This window comes from Stegastes partitus, unplaced genomic scaffold, assembly GCF_000690725.1.
Source record: "Stegastes partitus isolate 25-593 unplaced genomic scaffold, Stegastes_partitus-1.0.2 Scaffold848, whole genome shotgun sequence".
NCBI lineage: Eukaryota > Metazoa > Chordata > Actinopteri > Pomacentridae > Stegastes > Stegastes partitus.
Window position 1 is genome coordinate 296,665 of NW_007578579.1, and position 17,794 is coordinate 314,458.

The 17,794-nt window shown below is 41.6% G+C and overlaps 2 protein-coding genes across 2 annotated transcripts in view; both read left to right on the plus strand.

The window, feature by feature from the left end:
* acvr1c (activin A receptor type 1C) overlaps positions 1-8,519 on the plus strand; it is a 22,890-nt gene extending 14,371 nt beyond the window's left edge. The window contains exons 3-9 of the mRNA XM_008292974.1: positions 2,319-2,561; positions 2,740-2,970; positions 3,066-3,233; positions 4,228-4,384; positions 4,932-5,056; positions 5,274-5,404; positions 7,097-8,519. Coding sequence (XP_008291196.1) covers positions 2,319-2,561; positions 2,740-2,970; positions 3,066-3,233; positions 4,228-4,384; positions 4,932-5,056; positions 5,274-5,404; positions 7,097-7,222 — 1,181 coding nt within the window. The 3' untranslated portion in view covers positions 7,223-8,519. The remainder of the gene's footprint in view (positions 1-2,318; positions 2,562-2,739; positions 2,971-3,065; positions 3,234-4,227; positions 4,385-4,931; positions 5,057-5,273; positions 5,405-7,096) is intronic.
* A 4,374-nt stretch (positions 8,520-12,893) lies between these two features.
* Positions 12,894-16,398, plus strand: cytip (cytohesin 1 interacting protein). The gene is made up of 8 exons (XM_008292975.1): positions 12,894-13,140; positions 13,422-13,471; positions 13,856-13,910; positions 14,013-14,115; positions 14,339-14,432; positions 14,535-14,601; positions 14,858-14,924; positions 15,155-16,398. Exons 1-8 carry the CDS (start codon positions 12,994-12,996, stop codon positions 15,625-15,627), a joined length of 1,056 nt encoding a protein of 351 aa, XP_008291197.1. The 5' UTR covers positions 12,894-12,993; the 3' UTR covers positions 15,628-16,398.
* The last annotated feature ends 1,396 nt before the right edge of the window (positions 16,399-17,794 follow it).

Genomic DNA, 17,794 nt, shown 5'->3' on the forward strand with positions numbered 1-17,794 from the left:
TTACAGATTATCAGTTGAGTGACTAAAAGATTAACCGACTTATTGTGTCACATTTTCAGAGACCCGCAATAAGTAGCTAATACACAAAATTACAAACAAATCTGTTTAGATGTGACACTAAAGTGGTTGAGATACACATTGCAAGACAATAATTGGCCGTGAATTATTATATGTGTATAAAAAATACCACTAAAAAGGCAAAAAGCAGGGAGTCTATATTTATTGTGTTGCCTGTCATTGTATGTATTATAATTATTATTCAATTTTAAGGATGTTTTAATGCAATTAATTAGTTACGTCGTCACTACAGGTTCTGTTCTCTGTACCCTCATTCATTCGAAGTGGCATCTTATGACTTCAGTCAGCTGGATTTGCAGTAATCAGGATAGAACACCTTCATGCATTAATAAACATCTAGACATTTGGTGTCAGAGTATTCACATACAACACATCATCTGTATTTTGTTCTAACCCTATTGAAGACTACCTTCTTTAGGTCTCCTTTCCCTACATTTTACATTTTTTGATGCCCTGAGATGAGCTCTTTGCTTGTGGCCACAGTTTGATTGGTCCACTCTTAATTTCTGACATCAAATGACACAAAAAACAAAAAAAAAACGAATCATCACAAGCTCATGTGTTTATTAGAAACAACGTGACTTCGATGGCATTATCCAACGGCGCTCACTTTCATACCATATAGACGCCATCCAGCAGATTTAAAGCGCCGCATGCTGCTGGTGAGGCGGGTCGGTCGGGGCAGGACCCTGAGGCGGTGATGGTGTTGACTGCGAACGAGGACACGGCGATCAATCTGTTCCATTGCTCTGCTAAATGTCAGCATGTGAGCTCATCCGGGGCCTTATTTACTTTTTATACATACAGACTTTATTTTCATTCATGCCCTCGCTGTGACTTCCAACACAGGCCCTACAAGATGGAATGTGTTGTGTGTTATGGAATGTGTTTCAAGGTTGTACACATGGTGATTAGTGGTTTTGTGTTGCCGTAGAGCTGTAGATGTACAGTTGAGTGTGTTCACGTGGACTGGGATAACCTCTGTGCACCTCTATTTTCCATACATTGGGATGCAAAGGAATGGTTTAAAAGGAGAAATGAGGGCAGAGACGATGCTCCTGAATCATGCAAAGTCAGTTTTGTGGTCTTATGTGACTTGGCCAGAGGAGGGTAAAGTCTTGTTTTGCACCATATCTGCTGAGCTCCATTTAGGTAAAAGGCTAAAGATGTCTTAAGAAACTGTGGTTTAGTTCACAATGTGTTGCTTTGCACATTGGGTCATCTGCAGATGTTGCATGTTTGAGGATCTCCTGGTGAGGACAAATGGCGCTTTGGGGAATTTGAGACGATCGAGAGGCCGAAGAAACATGAAAATGTTTTATAGGATTTGGATTTTTCAAGTCCGTATTATCACAAGGCGCAAGTGCATGTGTATGTTGAAAGAGTGCACAGTTCATGCAATCGCTCCTGAAGTTAATATGTGGTCTCTAAGCTGGCCAAATCAAAGTTACAAAACACACTCGCTCTGTATTTCCCCAGACAAATCACTTACTTGTAGTACGATGCCACGGCGCTGTTCACTGGGCATTATTTTTTTTGCCATCGTGCCTGTAAATCTCATATTATCACAGCACCCACCTGCTCTGCTAATTTTGTTTGTGTCCAGGTTCCTTCTGTCCACCCACAGACAGAATGAAGGGCACGGACAGAAATGTCAGGTGTTTTCCTAAACCCACTCTTTTATTACAAGGTCCCACAGTGCACCTGCTTTTCACTCCCCTGTTTTAAATGAAAGAGGCATGTTGACAAAATGATTTTCACTCTCTGGAGTGCAAAAGTTTTTCTCCTTATTGCTTTTGATTAATGGTGTATATGGGCAGTGATGAAATCTTTTGGCACTCTGGGAAAAACACGGCTTTTGGCAGATATTTGTAGCTGCCAAATGTACAATTTCCACCTCTCTCAAGTTTTGTGATGTCTTCATCTTGCTGAGCCTTTCTGGAGGGTTCCTCTGCAATTAAGTCCATCAGGGAAGGTTGTTTGTATATTTAAGCATTTGTTATTTACCACTGAGAATATATTACTCAATAGAGATTTTTATTTCTCCACAATGCTGCCATGTTGAACAACAGCCACAAGGGGGAGCAGCAGTAACAAGGAGACCAGAGACTGAACATAGCTGCAAATTATCTCCCATTCTATTGATCCCTTGTACTAAAAGACAGATAAGAATATTAGGAAACGAGGACATGCAAACATCATTGGCTATATGTGTTGTGTTTATGCGTGCCTGTTGTCAGAGAGGTCTTTAGAGGAACCCGGCTGGAGCAGGCTGCAGCTCGCTGTGGTGATCGTGGTGCCGTCCTGCCTGCTCTGCGTGGGGATCCTGCTCGGCTTGTTCGTTGTGCACGGCCACCGTTGTGCCTACAGCCGAGCCCACAAGAAGGACCCGGAGGAGGCTCTGGATGACCAGATGCTAATGTCACCTGACAAATGTCTCAAAGATCTCATCTATGACATGAGCACCTCAGGCTCAGGATCAGGTGAGCTGCCCTTTGTCTGATATGTTGGCAGATGTGATGATCGGTTTCTCTCACAAGGAACTTTTACAGATTCATGAAGGAGTTTTGTTAGAAGCAGTCGTCCAGCTGTGATGTGCTGACACAAAACCATGTTGTCTGATGCTCATAGTTTTGGAATTGTGTGCATTATGCCTTGCAGGGCTCCCACTGCTGGTCCAGCGAACCATAGCTCGAACCATTGTCCTGCAGGAGACCATTGGGAAAGGTCGGTTTGGCGAAGTGTGGCGGGGCAAGTGGAGGGGAGAGGACGTGGCGGTGAAGATCTTCTCCTCCAGAGACGAGAGGTCGTGGTTCCGCGAGGCAGAGATTTATCAGACCATCATGCTACGGCATGAGAACATCCTGGGATTTATTGCAGCTGATAACAAAGGTGCTAGAAGTAGATATTCAAACTTAATTTAATCAGTACAAATTGCAGTTATGAGATAAACGAGCCAACCTATGAGTGTGTGTTTTGTTCTGCAGATAACGGCTCATGGACTCAGCTCTGGTTGGTGTCGGAGTACCATGAGCATGGCTCCCTGTACGATTACCTGAACAGGTACACGGTCTCCATGGAAGGCATGGTTGTTCTCGCATTGTCCATAGCCAGTGGACTGGCACATCTCCACATGGAAATCATTGGCACACAGGGTACGAACACACCTAGAATACACTTGAAAAACCTGACCTCATACATAAGCACTGAGACACTAACGTGCAAAATATAACCGAATTATTAAAATTTAATCAACAGGTAATCTGTTTATTAATCAATTGCTTACTTTTTTAAATTAATCAAAATGCCCTTTTGTCTAAACAAAGTAAAAAAGTACTAAAAAATAAAATGAAGGGAGTTTCACAAAGGCCAAAGGTGGCATCTTGAATGTATCCTCATAAAACATGATAATAAGCAGAGAAAAGCAGCAATTCCCAACATTGGAGAGGCTCTAACTACCAAATATGTGGGATTTATTCTTGATAACTGACAAAAAAGTAATTTCTTTCAACAATTTGCTGCTCGTAAAAACTTAATATTCGAGTAACTACAGTCAGATTTATTCATCCCCTTCCATTAAAGAAAAGGCAAAATTCACAAGAGTCACTCAAATAACTAGAAAAAAGTAATAATAAATAAAAATTTGCTAAATTATAAATTAGTGAAATAAGACATTGCTTTTGAATTGTGGTTGAAAAGAACAATTTAAAAAAAAAAAAAAACTGTCCTGGACCAATTACAGCACTTTTCTGATGAGTAGTGAAATCCAAACACCTGTCAACAGGTGCAGAAGTCTGACTGAGAGTTACAGAAAACACTTGATGGCAGTGATCGGCTCAAAGGGTTGTTCAACTAAATATTAGTTTATGGGTCCCATCATGCATTTAAAAATAGGTATATAAAAATATTTCTGTTGAACCACAATTCAAAAGCAATGTCATGATTTTCATTAAATTCTTATTTATTATTATTTTTGTAAATTTCAACTTATTTCACTGACAGCTGATACAGGGATACGATGAGATGATATATATCACATTAAACGGTTCCCTAACTTCCACCCATCTCTGAAAGCTAAAAAAGATTTTTGCAGTAATGTCAACAAGTTTTTTGGGCTCGTGACCTTATTTGTTGCCTTCTTGCTTCTAGGGAAGCCTGCCATTGCTCACAGAGACCTGAAGTCTAAAAATGTGCTGGTGAAGAAGAATGGGACGGCAGTCATTGCAGATTTGGGCTTGGCTGTAAAACACGATTCCAGCACAAACACCATTGACATACCGTCGAACCACAGAGTGGGAACCAAGAGGTTGGAGTTCTGTCGCCACACACAGCTAACACACACAAAATAGATATTTGCATTGACACCGAAGTGACCTAAAAACCCGGGCTTTCTCTAAAGTTAGTGTGTTTTGAGAGAATTTTGCCAGATACTATTATCGGCTCACAATACGAAAGGAAACCAGCCTCCTAAGGCATCGTATCCTGCAAGAAAAGCAAAAAACCACAATCACAAACATGGGTTTCCATTCGTCCTCCACACTGAGTCCCACTAGTGATTCCAGGAATAATTTGCTTTGTTTGTTAAGAAAGTAATGTGTGTACATAGTGCAAAAATAAAATAATGAGCTGTTGTGGGTGTTGTTGAAGGTCTTTTGAGAAAAAAAAATGCTGAACAAAAGTCATGAAAGCTCCAGCTGGTTGGTGTAGAGCAAACAGGACTGATGCAACACTGACTCTGTCAAACAGCACACACACGGCCTTTAAAGACCACCCACGCAAATTAATTAAGCAAATATTCCAACAGGTACTGGGCTTTTTGTTTCATTAGGCTTTAATCATTTTGTCCTCTGCAGGTACATGGCTCCAGAAATCCTGGATGAGACGATCAATATGAGCTGCTTTGAGTCATTCAAGCGGGCGGATATTTATTCGCTGGGCCTGGTGTTCTGGGAACTCGCCAGAAGATGCTCTGTTAGGGGTAACTTAAATGACACACACACACACACTCCCACTTGTTTATCAGCATAAGTAGAAATATTTAATAGATAAGCCATCGGCTAAACCGCACCGTGGCCCGAACAGCACGCACACAACATCAGTGTCAATTTGTAGGATTGTGTTTTTCCGTACGTTGGAAATCTTCAGGGAGCTCTGAAGAAAACCGTTATAATGATCAAAAATTCTGTCTTCCACAGGACTAAACGAGGATTTTCAGCTGCCTTATTACGACATGGTGCCTTCAGATCCGTCCATTGAGGAAATGAGAAAGGTGGTTTGTGATCAGAAACTCAGACCCAATGTTCCCAATCAGTGGCAGAGCTGTGAGGTGAGACAGAGAAAACAAACTATCATGTAAGATAGTCGACAATGTCATTCATTATTACTGCAGGCATGTTTGTAGTTTTGTCCATTGGTTTGCCAGTTATAGAAACACTGTATTCTGAATTAGGGATGCACAATATATCGGCGACCACATCGGTATTGGCCGATATTAGTATTTTTTTCCGATATATTGGTATCGGTCAGATGAATAAATTTAGCCGAAGTGAAAAACTGATGACTGTCTAACATTAGTGCCTTCGTCTCTACTTTTGATATCGCTGCTATTTAACAGATGGTTTTACTTAAATGGTCCTGGACTTGAACATTAAATATGTTTTAATATGTTTTGTTACGTAATAAAGAAGACTACATGGTCCAATTTAGGCTTCTTTTGAATAGCTTTCACGTTCTCACAGTGCTTGCTCATTTTTCGGTGTGAACAAAAATTGAATATCGTCATCGGTAACATCGGTTATTGGTGATATCAGAAATCTTAATATCAGACATCGGTATCGGCCAAAAGTTTGAATATCATGCATCACTACTCTGACGTCTGGGATCATGGCGACATCAATACAGTAAGAAAAGAAACACAAGCAACAGACAGCAGTTTAGCCAGAATACTGAAAACCACGACATCGGGAAATGAAACGAAAACACGGAAATGATGCAAATAACTTCAAACTGCACAGGAAACCTTCATGCAGTGGTCTGCACAGCAACTATAATAAATCACCTCAGCATGCGACAGAACAAGTGCTTGCTGCACGGCACGAGTTGTAAAGGAAAGTTTCTTCAAGTAAAATGAATTGTAAATAAATATTTTTATATGTACAGTGAACCAAACTATGTATGTGGAGGAATCTAAAATGTTTCAGCGACTCCTGGTGGATCAAAAGCTTTAAAATGTGGATCTTGGCCTTGTGCATATAGTTTCTGCATAAAATCGTTCACACAATTACTTCAAATGATGCTGCTGTTTTTGTTATTATTAAAAAAAACACAGAAAATTAATTATTTTCCAGGTACATATATCAGTATATATATCAGTAATTAGCAGCAACAGTGATTCTGATGCATTATTACTTTTTTGTACAGATTTTTAAAAAGTTAGAAGGAAAATAGAAGTATAGCATATTAATATTGTTTTTCATTTCCGGAGCATATTTCTTTAACCAGCTGTAGTACTGATCATAACTACCAAGCATTCTTTCATTTTTAGGATTTTAATCCTTTAAATGCCTTTTTTTTAAAAAAAAAAAAAAACACAATAACACTACTTCTTTCTTTCTTTCTTTCTTTCTTTCTTTCTTTCTTTCTTTCAGAAACATAAAAAGTGAATTGCTTTACACATAAATGCTCAGAACATTTTGGGTTTTTTGGATGATCACAATCTGGGATATGTCAGTGATTGACAAAAACACAGATTATTATTATTTTTAATGCAGCATCTGATTAAAAACAACAAAACAAAACAAACTCACTCTCAGGAACTGCGTTAAAAACACTATCATAGAATATTATATACTACTAAGAAGAGCCAAGCTCACCCTGTACTTTCCCTTCTGGATTACATCACTTGTTTCGATCATTATTGATATTATTGTTATTCAGGGGAACAGTGGAGGCTGGTGTCTAAATGAAGCCATGTTTTGTGCTGTTGTGTTTTAACGCCGTCTCCTTGCTGACACACCAGGCTCTGCGCGTGATGGGCAAACTGATGAGAGAGTGCTGGTACGCCAACTCTGCTGCGCGGCTGACTGCTCTGCGGGTCAAGAAAACAGTGTCTCAGCTGTCCACCATCAAGGACGTCAAAGATTAGTTCCATTTGTTGCCCTGCGGATCAGCGCCGGTGCTGGCGCTGGTGCAACGCGACGGGACTGGGAGCAAACAGGGAGAAGGTGGCGTCTCTCTGGCTGCCTGAGGCTGCCCTCTTCAGGACGCAAACACACCCTCAGAGAGCGTCATCAGGTTGTTGCTGGTGCCAAAGTCTTGTAGGAGGTGTCCGTGGAAGCTTTAGCACGTAGACACCCGAATCCACCGACATTTTAACCAAAACGTTTGGTAGGAAGAGCCATATGAAATAAGTGATGTATATAAAGATTGTTTTGCTACCTCAGTATTTTAAGTGCCCAAAGCTTGAAGTTGCACATTGTTTTGTGTTTCGTGCCATATCTTGCAGCGTAATATGCAGTACTGCTGGGTAGGTTGTGTGCTACGTGACAATCACAAAGAAAACTGGATGAAAGCTCCCAGTGGATCCAGGCTGGTTTGTAATGACACACCGTCCCCGATCAAGTGTTCTAGATGCTTTTGCATTAGTTTGACCAGCGTTGTTGAATGATTTGTTGAAAACTCTGGATAGTTTACGCCACACTTGGCAGGAAAACAGCCGCCGGAGAATCTTTTTACATCCACGACTCTTTAATAAACCGTCGACTGTTGGCTATTCAGGGTAGAGAGATGAATGGCTGACAGGACATTGGACAGTTTGTTTGTTGGTCCACAACTAAAAGTATTTACCCGTGGCACAGACATTCGTAGTCCCTCCAATGACTGAACTGTTCATCTAGTACCACCATCAAACACAGCTTGAACTAGTGAAAGCTGAGCCTGACAAACCAGAGTCGAGTCTTTAACCGGTCGCCCTAACAAGTTGTGATTTACAGAACAACTTGACGCTACTCTCAGGCTAAACCTTACATATTTTTTGACCGACGAGTTGCAAACACGTCCCTTTTTCAAGAGCCTCGTGGCACAGCTAGTGCTTTAAACATTTAAATACTATTCTTGATACAAAAGACAAGCAAATCTATAAATTCCTAATATATATATTTTGCACAATGAAGCTTTTGGTTATTGGAAAGAACTGCTCTCTGATAGCTGTATGATAGTCTTTGTATATGTATTCATGGATTTGAACTTAACTTCAGTATTGTTCTCATTGGCTCCAAGTGTTGTTTGTATTTTTTTTAAGCAGGGAAAAGTGACATATAATGGTATTTACATGTGTAATGTTGTAATGCTGACTCAGCAGTTTTGCGGCAGGTTTCCATATTGTACCACATGAAGAAAAAAAATGATAACATGACAGTAAGATGAATCGAAAGCAAGAAAAAAAAAATCCAAAAAGGCTGATGTAGAAGCAAAAAAAAAAAGAAAAAAAAGAAAGATGCTGTGGTAACTGTGTACATTAACACTGGTGGTAAATCAGCTTTTCACTAGGGGAGCACAGTTTAAGTGATTGGTCCACATTAGGATCACTAATGCCACTGTCTGACGTGGCCTATAAAGCCTTGACATAACAGGCTTAGGGAAAGTGCAGTGTGTGCTTGTATGGACCAGTGTGTGTGTGCAGGTGTGTGTGTGAGTGTGTGTGTGTTTCATATCATGGGAAGTGACCCCGTATTTAAAGATGTGATTGATCATTGCAGTCTTAACTGTGAAACTGTGAAGCTGGTGTTTTGGATAGAAACATGTCCGAGGCTTTCTGTTCAGCTGCAGCTCCCGGTCGCGTGTTCACATTCTCATAGCAGCTGACATGCTTCGACATAGCTGCTTGGTATCAGTGTTGACACATGTTGAAAGTGTTCCTACTAGCAAGGCGTCATAACGATATGTAGCATCAGCAGTGTTGCTTCTCGAAAGCAAGCTACGTACAATAGCCCGCTGCTGTCTCGGCAAATATCAGCTCATTTGCAAGTCTTTGCGTGTTTCTTTCTGTGAGATGATTAGTTAACTTCAGTCGGGGAGTTATCTGGCTACGTTGCAAAGAATAAAGATGTTCAAACTGCTTTATCAAACCGACTGGCCCTGCCTCTGTCCATTGGAAAAAAATACCTATAATATAGGTATGTTAAGTTGGATCTGTGCTGAACCAATGTGTCATATCTGTGAGAATTAGAAAAAAAATGACGCAAAGGCCGAGCTGAGAGCAAAGCATGCGAAAGACTTATCAGTCATTTCCAAAGAGGAGTGATCACCATGTGCAATTTCTGACTGGTGTCTTTTTTTAATATATTGTATATGACATAGATGAATATATACAAATGTGACGCATCTTTCATATAACGAGCGACCTACATCTGGTTTTCATACCCTTCCACTCATTTAGATTCACACGTTTGGGTTTTTTTTCTGTGACACTGTTTTGTGTGGACGTGGACTTCATGCCACTGAACTGTATCTTTTTTTTTTTCTTGCACTATTTATTCTGTATAGAAATGTGATATCAGTGGGTCAATAAACTGTTTTTCAAGAGATGCTTTTTTTTTTTTTTTGCAGTTGCACTTTTGAAAGCACTGATTTTGCAGAACTGTGCAGATTACTGCATGTGGGTCAGAATTTCCCGAAACAACTTATCAAATAACTTTTATCTTCCCCGTCACATCTGAGCGCGAACAGACTTGACTCATCCCTGCTTTCTGCTCAGCCGCTCTCTTTGTGCTTATTCTGTAAGTGTCCGTTAGACAGGGGAAATAAAACGGAAACCCTGAAGCCATCAGCGCTACACAAATGAGTCAGCGCCTAAAACATTGTGCTCCGAGTTGCTTTAACTGATTTTAATGTGACGCTTATCGCATAAAAGCAGGTCACGTAGAGTCGTTTGGTTAAGATTTTAAGAGACACGTTTGAAAGCTGGTTGCGAAAAACAGAATTATTTAAGTTTTTCTAATAAAATATTTGATCCAGTTTAAAAAGATGTACTGAAGCAGAAGTCTCACTTTATTTCAGGTGTGAAAGTGTTTTACTTTGTGGGTTCAGTGTTTAGATGAAGACCATGAACTCCATCTCAGCATATTAAAAACACTGAACATATAGTCTATGTTTAAAATTTATTTTAAACGTATATTTTTACACAGTGTATTCTCCAATACTTTTCTCGTCTATATATTCTAATCTAGCAGCAGAGCCGATGGGCGGCTATCAGATAAATACTTTTCTGAACAGCGCATACAGAAAGTTTTCACACTCTTTCAAGTCTTCCACATTTTCAGGTTTCAGATTCATCTTCAGCTGGATGTGATGCATTTTTAATACGCATTGCATCAGCTACACACAATGCTGCTGGCTTGACGAAGTAAAAACAGCTTCTGGAGTTTTGTTGTGATTTGTTTTTAAAAACTAAAGTGTGAAATATGTCCTTCACAAAAGTTTTCCGACTCGGTTATAACACAACGAAGCTCTGAGATGCTTCTTAATCTGCTACTAATGCGCTCTGCTTCCTCCTTCACTGTCGAGGAGGATCTTCCAATCCTTGTAATGCACCTCGAGGAGATGAGGAGAAGCTTTCGGTAGGGCTCAGACTGAGGAAACACAGCTTTAAACTTCTCTGTTAAATCCTCACTGGGAGGAACTTGGATGCGAAGAAGAGACGTGAGTGAGGAAAGTGAGAAGACATGTTAGCAAGTTGGAAGGCCTCCCACTGCGAGCTACTTATCAGTGGTCGTTGCAACGCCTATAAAAACTTGACTGAAGTCGACCTGTGAGCATATTACTAATAATTAGGAAAGGCATTGACCTGTCTGCATAAGGCTGCAGAGGTGATTGTGGATGTCAGAGTGGTAACCGAACCATGAAGTAGAAAGAATTGTCCACAGAGCGGCCAGGCAGGATGGTGTCGAGGCACAGATCTGATCAGAACATGATGGACTCCCTCGTTCTTAAAAACACATTTTCAAAGTCTGACTGCTCAGCCAAACTGAGTGGGCCTTGTTCAAACCAGTCACCAAGAACCTAATGGTCACAATGCATCTGAAGTTCCTTTGTGGAGGTCAGAGAACCTCACAGAACAACCATCAGTGCAGCTTTCCACCAATCAGACCTTTATGGTAGAACGGCCAGATGGAGGCCTTTCCTGACTTAAAGCACACAACAGCCAGCTGTGAGTTTGCCAAAAGGCTCCTAAATGACTCTCACACCACGAGAGGCAAAAATCCTCTGGTCTGATAAAACTAAGGTTGAACTATTTGGCCACAGTTCCCAATGGGGAACTGCCGAAAGTGGACACAGAGCACCACCTCATGGTGGCAGCATCACGCTGTGAGGATGTTTGTGTGTGGCCGAGGATGGAGAGACCAGTCAGGGTAGATGAAAGACAGATGATGAAAAATATAAGCAATCCTGAGCAAAGGCCATTTGCAGAATGTTTAGGATCTCAGGCCCGGGCGAAGCTTTACATTTAAACCAGACGACAACGCGAAACGTATCGCCAAGACACACAGGAGTGGCTTTGGTCAAACTCTGTGAGAGTCCAGTAGTGTTTCAGCCAGAGTCCAGACATGAAGCCAAACACCTGGTATCAGCGGTGGACTGATGCTCCCCATCCACACTGGTAGAACTTGACCGATTTTGAAAAGAAAATGGGAGAAACTCAAGGTTGCAGGATCTTTCCCAACAACAGCTGAAGGTTGTCACTGCTGCCAAAGGTTCTATAATCAAGTTCTAAGTGAAGAGACTGAACACATAAATGGGATCTTTTGGACTTTCATTTTTCATACATTTACTAAACACTCCCAAAACCAAAGTAAGTAACTCTAAAACAAAAGAAATGTGGAAAACTTGAAAGGGTCTAAAAATGCTCTGCACACATTGTTCAAAACTGTGGATGGGGATTTGCAATGTCCGGTGAAATGGGATATCTGTGTTCCAGACGGTCCCGTGGTTAGTTGGCCAATGGAGTTGCTGGAGGTCAGTGGGGCAGAGTGGATTGCTGTGAAGCAATCTGCTGGTTAAAGAATCTTTCCACTGTGTTCATACACTGCACACTGGTGGAATGATTTCCTGATTACCCCGAAGTGTAAAGGAATGAAGCTTTTGTAAATCGTAAAAGATGATATTCTCTTTTTTCCAGGCTAACAGTGGACATTCTGAAGGCACGTGTGTTACAGTGGGACAAAGTCAGTGCACCATGGTTCAGTTTTCTTTATCCCGTCAGCCACTGTCTGCCCAACAGCTTAGCCTGCCCGTGTGTGTGATTTTTCTTTTGATCCAACCATGTCTGATGCCTTCAGCCCAATGACCCGTGCTGTCTGTTTGGGGAGCGTGACACTGGCCTGGAGCTAAATCAGCCTTTTGTCCGTCCTCATAAGACAAGTCTCCCTGCTTGGCAGAACACAGGACTTGGACTGAAGCTTAGTCCCATTGAGAAACTGGGAGTGAGGGAGGCTGAAAGCAGGTGCTGGTGGAGGAGTGAGTTGGCAGTTTTTCATGCATTGCTGGTTTCTGACAGACCATAAATCGAATTGCTAAGACTGCAAAAAAGGGAAAGGGACTGTTCGAAGGGGAATTATACAAAAAAACTTCAGCATTCTTCTTTCTCTTTTCTTTCGAGAACAGCAGAGCGACACTTCTCAAGAAAGAGAACAGAAGCAGCAAAAAAAAAGTTAAAGGGAGGCAGGGTAACAGGAAATTAGGTACGTGAGTCTGTGATCTGCAAATACAGGTTCACCACAACCATCACATGACGTGGATTTCCGCTTTAACACATCTTGCACTCAGCTGCACGGCAGGGCAGGGCCACACAATCACTGAAGAGCTGCTGCAGCAGGACATGATGGTGCTTTGAAGGACTACTCTACCACGCAGTCCACAATGAATTTCTCTGGACTTCCACGACAGGCCAGCCAAGACAGCTACATTCTGGATAATACTCAGAAGAAGAAAAGCTCTCTGTGGTACCGGCGCTCTTTGAGGGGGAGCAGCGAACGACACCGGCAGAACACGGGCTCTCTGCGCAAGGTGAGATGAGAACTCTGGTGCAACAAATAGCGAGAACATTTATATAGACACTTCTGCAATTTAAATCAAAGTTCACTGTTTTATCTGTGCAACAAAAAACCGCAACAGCTCCTTGAAACTGCACAAAAGCCTTGAAACTATTTAAATCTCTAAAGTTATGCAGCACGACAGGATCAACATGTTCCAACATTAAACTGCTTCTATAGGTTCCTGAGAGTTTTCAAAGCTTAAATCTGTTGCATTGTTCTAAAGAGGAACTCATTACATTTCTCCTTTTGCAGCCCAAACAAACCTCTGCCAACTCGCTGGTTGATTACACTGACCCACAAAGGTAAATATGCCAGAAGTGATGTGCCAGTTTTGCTAGAACTGATGCTTTACCTTTAGCATTCATTTGCAAAAACAGGAAACTCCATCTTCACAAGCGTTCAGAAAACCCACCTGAGACAACATCAGTTAAAGTTATCTGTATTGTTGTCATTTCTACTGAGTCAAATCCACTCAGCTTCAGTTTGATTCGTATTATCTCAAGCAAACAACAAAAAATAAGTTTTCTGAAAATCTACAAAAATGGAGTTTTCTGTTTTGCAAATGAACTCTTCACATGTTAAACACTGTCCATCGTTTTTGCAGCTCATGCCCTTTTGAAAAAGAATTAAGCTTGTTAATAAAAGCCTTCCTTAAATGTTTGTTTTTGCTTTTCTCTTTTGCACAGGACCGCGATTGTGCTGGAAAAGCAAGACAACGAAACATTTGGTTTTGACATTCAGGTGAGCCACATCAGAATAGTTTTCACTTCACGTTCAAGATAATGTGTTGTGGAAAAGTATCGTCTTGCCAAGTTTTGTGACAAAACCCGTCTCTTGTTGCAGACTTATGGCCTGCAGCTGAAAAACAGCTCTGCAGTGGAGATGTGCACGTTTGTGTGCAAGGTGCAGGAGGACAGTGCGGCTGAGAGTGCCGGCCTGACCGCAGGTGAACCACCCACATCCTCTCCACCCTGTAGACTCTTCACAGGCTTTCTTACATGCGGCATAACACTGACCTTGTTTTACCGTCTGTTCGATAAAATTTGACAGATTTGTCGCTCACCACCCATACACACCATGTACGCCTACACACCTACGCCCATGAATTGACCCATCTCGTCTTCTCGTAACTTATCAGTTCCTTGTTTTTGCATCCTCATTTGTCACAGGTGACATTATCATCACTATAAACGGGGCCAGCATTGAGGGATCATCTCATCAGCGCGTACTTGACCTGATAAGAGAATCAACAAACAGTCTAAAGTGAGTAACAATAAAATAACACATGATAAAGGGGAAAAAACCTCTATTATAACAGTGTTTCAGAGTGAAAGTGTGTAATGATGTGTTATGACGTGGTTCCAGGATGGAGACTGTATGTGGAAACATAGTGAAGAAGATCGAGCTGGAGAAGAAGATGAACCAGCTTAAGGTGAGTCTCTTTGTTTGTCATACTGAAGTTGTGTGGTTGTATTAAGTAGCATACAAAACATTAAAGCACACCATCTGTAAGAGTGAAAACACACAAAAAGAAGGCCCATCCTCCAACATTACTCAGCTGAAGCCACATTTCAGAGTCCCTGTGCACTGTCAGATGAAGATGCTGTCCTAGTAGGCAAATTCTCTCAACGCGTGAGTTATAAGAATGTGACTGAAAGTACATACGTGATGTTTTTTTGTCCACACAGCAATCACTACGTGAGAAATTGGTGGAGCTGCAAGCGCTCACATTACAGGAAAAGCGGCTAACGCGAGGTGAGAAGTTTTGTTCAGCTGTCAGACCACAGCACTTCCTTTCTCACAGACATTGCCGTTTCTCTAAAGCTGCACCGTTTGTGAAGTGAATTGAAGTGTAATCCCCAGATAATGGAGATGAAAGTGTTCCCCAGAGCATGAACATTCAGAAGAAGCTGCTGACGCACTTCCTGTTGCAAATTTCTTGCCAGCTGAAACTTTAACCAACGGGGACTTTGTTTTGTTTTCAGGTAACTTAAACGACAACAGTCTCCACCTCTCGACGGACTCTTTAGGCGTCCTGAGTTCCCCCCTGAACCGCCGTGGTCGGCGTTTTTCCAGTGACAGTAGCTACAGGAGCGGGATGACGGATGACAGTGACCAGGCCAGTGTGTTTGGAGATGTGAGCTCCCCCAGTCCCTTCAGTGCAGCCAGCACCACGGACGAAAGCTGCTTCTTCTCCAGAGACCTCTCTTCACTGGACGGCGGGTTTTCATCGAGCTCCAGCCGACATCACCAACTCCTCAGCCGCTCCAGCAGCTCCAGTTTGGCTGGCAGCAGCACCTCCCTCTCTCCTTCCTGGGAGGAAACAAGGATCTCATCCTTGTTTGGGACTCTGCCCAGGAAAGCCAGGAGAACCAATGTACGCAAACACATCCTCAAGTTAATTCCTGGACTCCAGCGATCAGTTGAAGAGGAGGAGACGGGAACCAACACTCAGTGACTTATTAAAGGTGGCAGAAAGAAATGGACTCAGAAATAAAGAGCTTCCCACCTTCTAAAAACTGACTACATGGGAGCAGAGAGAGAAGACAGACATTTAGTTTGACATTTGTTCAGGGCCAAAATGTACAAAAACGCTCCCTGAAACTGTAGCTGAGCCCGGCTTGCTGCTTGGCTTAATGCACAAAAGCATTATGAAAATGAGCAACGGTTAAATGAATGTACAGATGACAGAATGTAAAGTAAAATAGATGAAAATATGTGTCCTACTAACTTGAATCAAACAGTTTTTCTTCCCCATGCCCTAACCTAGAGAGCGTGGTTAGCATTAATCAGAGCAGATTCAGTATTCATGTAGCACCCTGAATTTTAAAACGAGACCATTGTGACATAAAGTACATTAGAGCCACGCTGCGTTATTTTTAGTGTTTAACATTTAAGCAGCACTTAGGAGTTGCTCAGGTGCTAAAAACCAAACCCAAACCTCAACACCATATAGATGGCTGCTCAGCTCAAAACAGGATGTGGGTAGAACAATACTACTTAGCTGTTTTCATTTTCAAAACTATTTTCAGGCGACATGCGGCTCAGTTTCAACGTTCAGTTTCTCGTAAAATCTGAATGATCTGAAAAATAGTGATGTTTTACTTTCAGTGGCAAGAAAATGCAACTTTGCAAAGATCGTGTTTTTTTTTTGATTAATGCTTCATCTTTTGCAATCGAATCAAGATTATATGTAAAAAATGTTAAACAATAAACTTGTAAACTGGTCTCCAGGCATCAGTGTTTTCCTTCAGATCAGTGAGTGAGCACACCCATTATGAGGTCAGATTTTCAACAGAAAGATGAGACATATGAGCGACCTACTCTGGAGAATTCTGATGATGCAGGTGTGACACATTCTGTGTCTGTTTGCGCACCAACGTGTGTGGTTATTAGTTTCAGAAAAGTCCAGGGTGGTGCAAAAATAAAGCTTTAAGATAAGTAGGGTAGAAACCTCATCTATTTCCTGTAAAACAGTCTGACTTCTATGGTTTCCTGCTGCTGCCAGACGACACCCAGTAACAACAAGTAGGCACAAGGAAGCAACAACGAAGCAAACAAAGTGATTAAAATTCATGATGATGCAACAAAACTCAGGATGAGATCATTTAAGAAAATACCAGTACGTCTTGTTCATTGTGCAAAAATAATGGCTTAATTTATGGCTCATAAATGCTTCTTTAACAACGATCATTTAAGAAAACAAGTTGCTCTGCATACAGACAGCATTTACACACTTTAACGATACTTTACTTTTAAAACATTCAAAATCCTGTTCAAGTAAAATGAACTAAACAAAAGTACTCATTCTGCAGCAACTAATATATGAGAGAAACATCAAAATGCAAACAGGCTTTTACTGCTGTTTGATTTGTGGATACTTTCAGCTGTGTGGTGGTGCAGCACAGCGGTTCCCAACATATACAGTCGTCCTCAAATGTAGTCATTAAAGAAAATTCACAATAGTCACTCAAACAATGGGAAATTGAAAAAAGTAATAACAAATAAGAATTTGCTAAATTATGATTTAGTGAAATAATACATTACTTTTGACTTGTGGTTGAAAAGAAAATTAAAGCCGCAAGCGGCGATGGACGGGTCCTCGCACCTACGCTTGTCAGCCTTCGCGCACGTCGGGTTGTGGCGCAAACGTGTTCCCGGCAGGACTCCGATCCGGCATGTCGACTTTCAGGCAGATTGGAGCACGTGCGGCCTAGTTATGAGCCACTTCCTGTTTAGTGGCGAGCCGCGGCGGCATGCGTGTTGGCCGTGGTGGAAATGTCTTTGGAGGAGATAAATTTTGAAAATGGCCAAAAATGGCCAAAAGTCACCCAGAATCACCAAAATTGTTACTGTGTCTTTTCAAAAAATGGCGGACTTCCTGTTGGGTTTAGGACTTGGTGCTGATTGACTTTTTTGTGCGTCCTGACCTGCTACACATGCCCACCGAATCTTGTAGCTGTAGGTGAAACGACCTTCCGACAAGAGTCAGTTGAATACAAAAAACACCGCGAAAATGGCCAAAATGGCCATTGATCGAAATTGGACGGGCCGCCATTTCCAAACCGGGCCTCAGCGGAGCATTTGAAGAAATACTTTATGTAAAAAACACTTTATGTATTTGG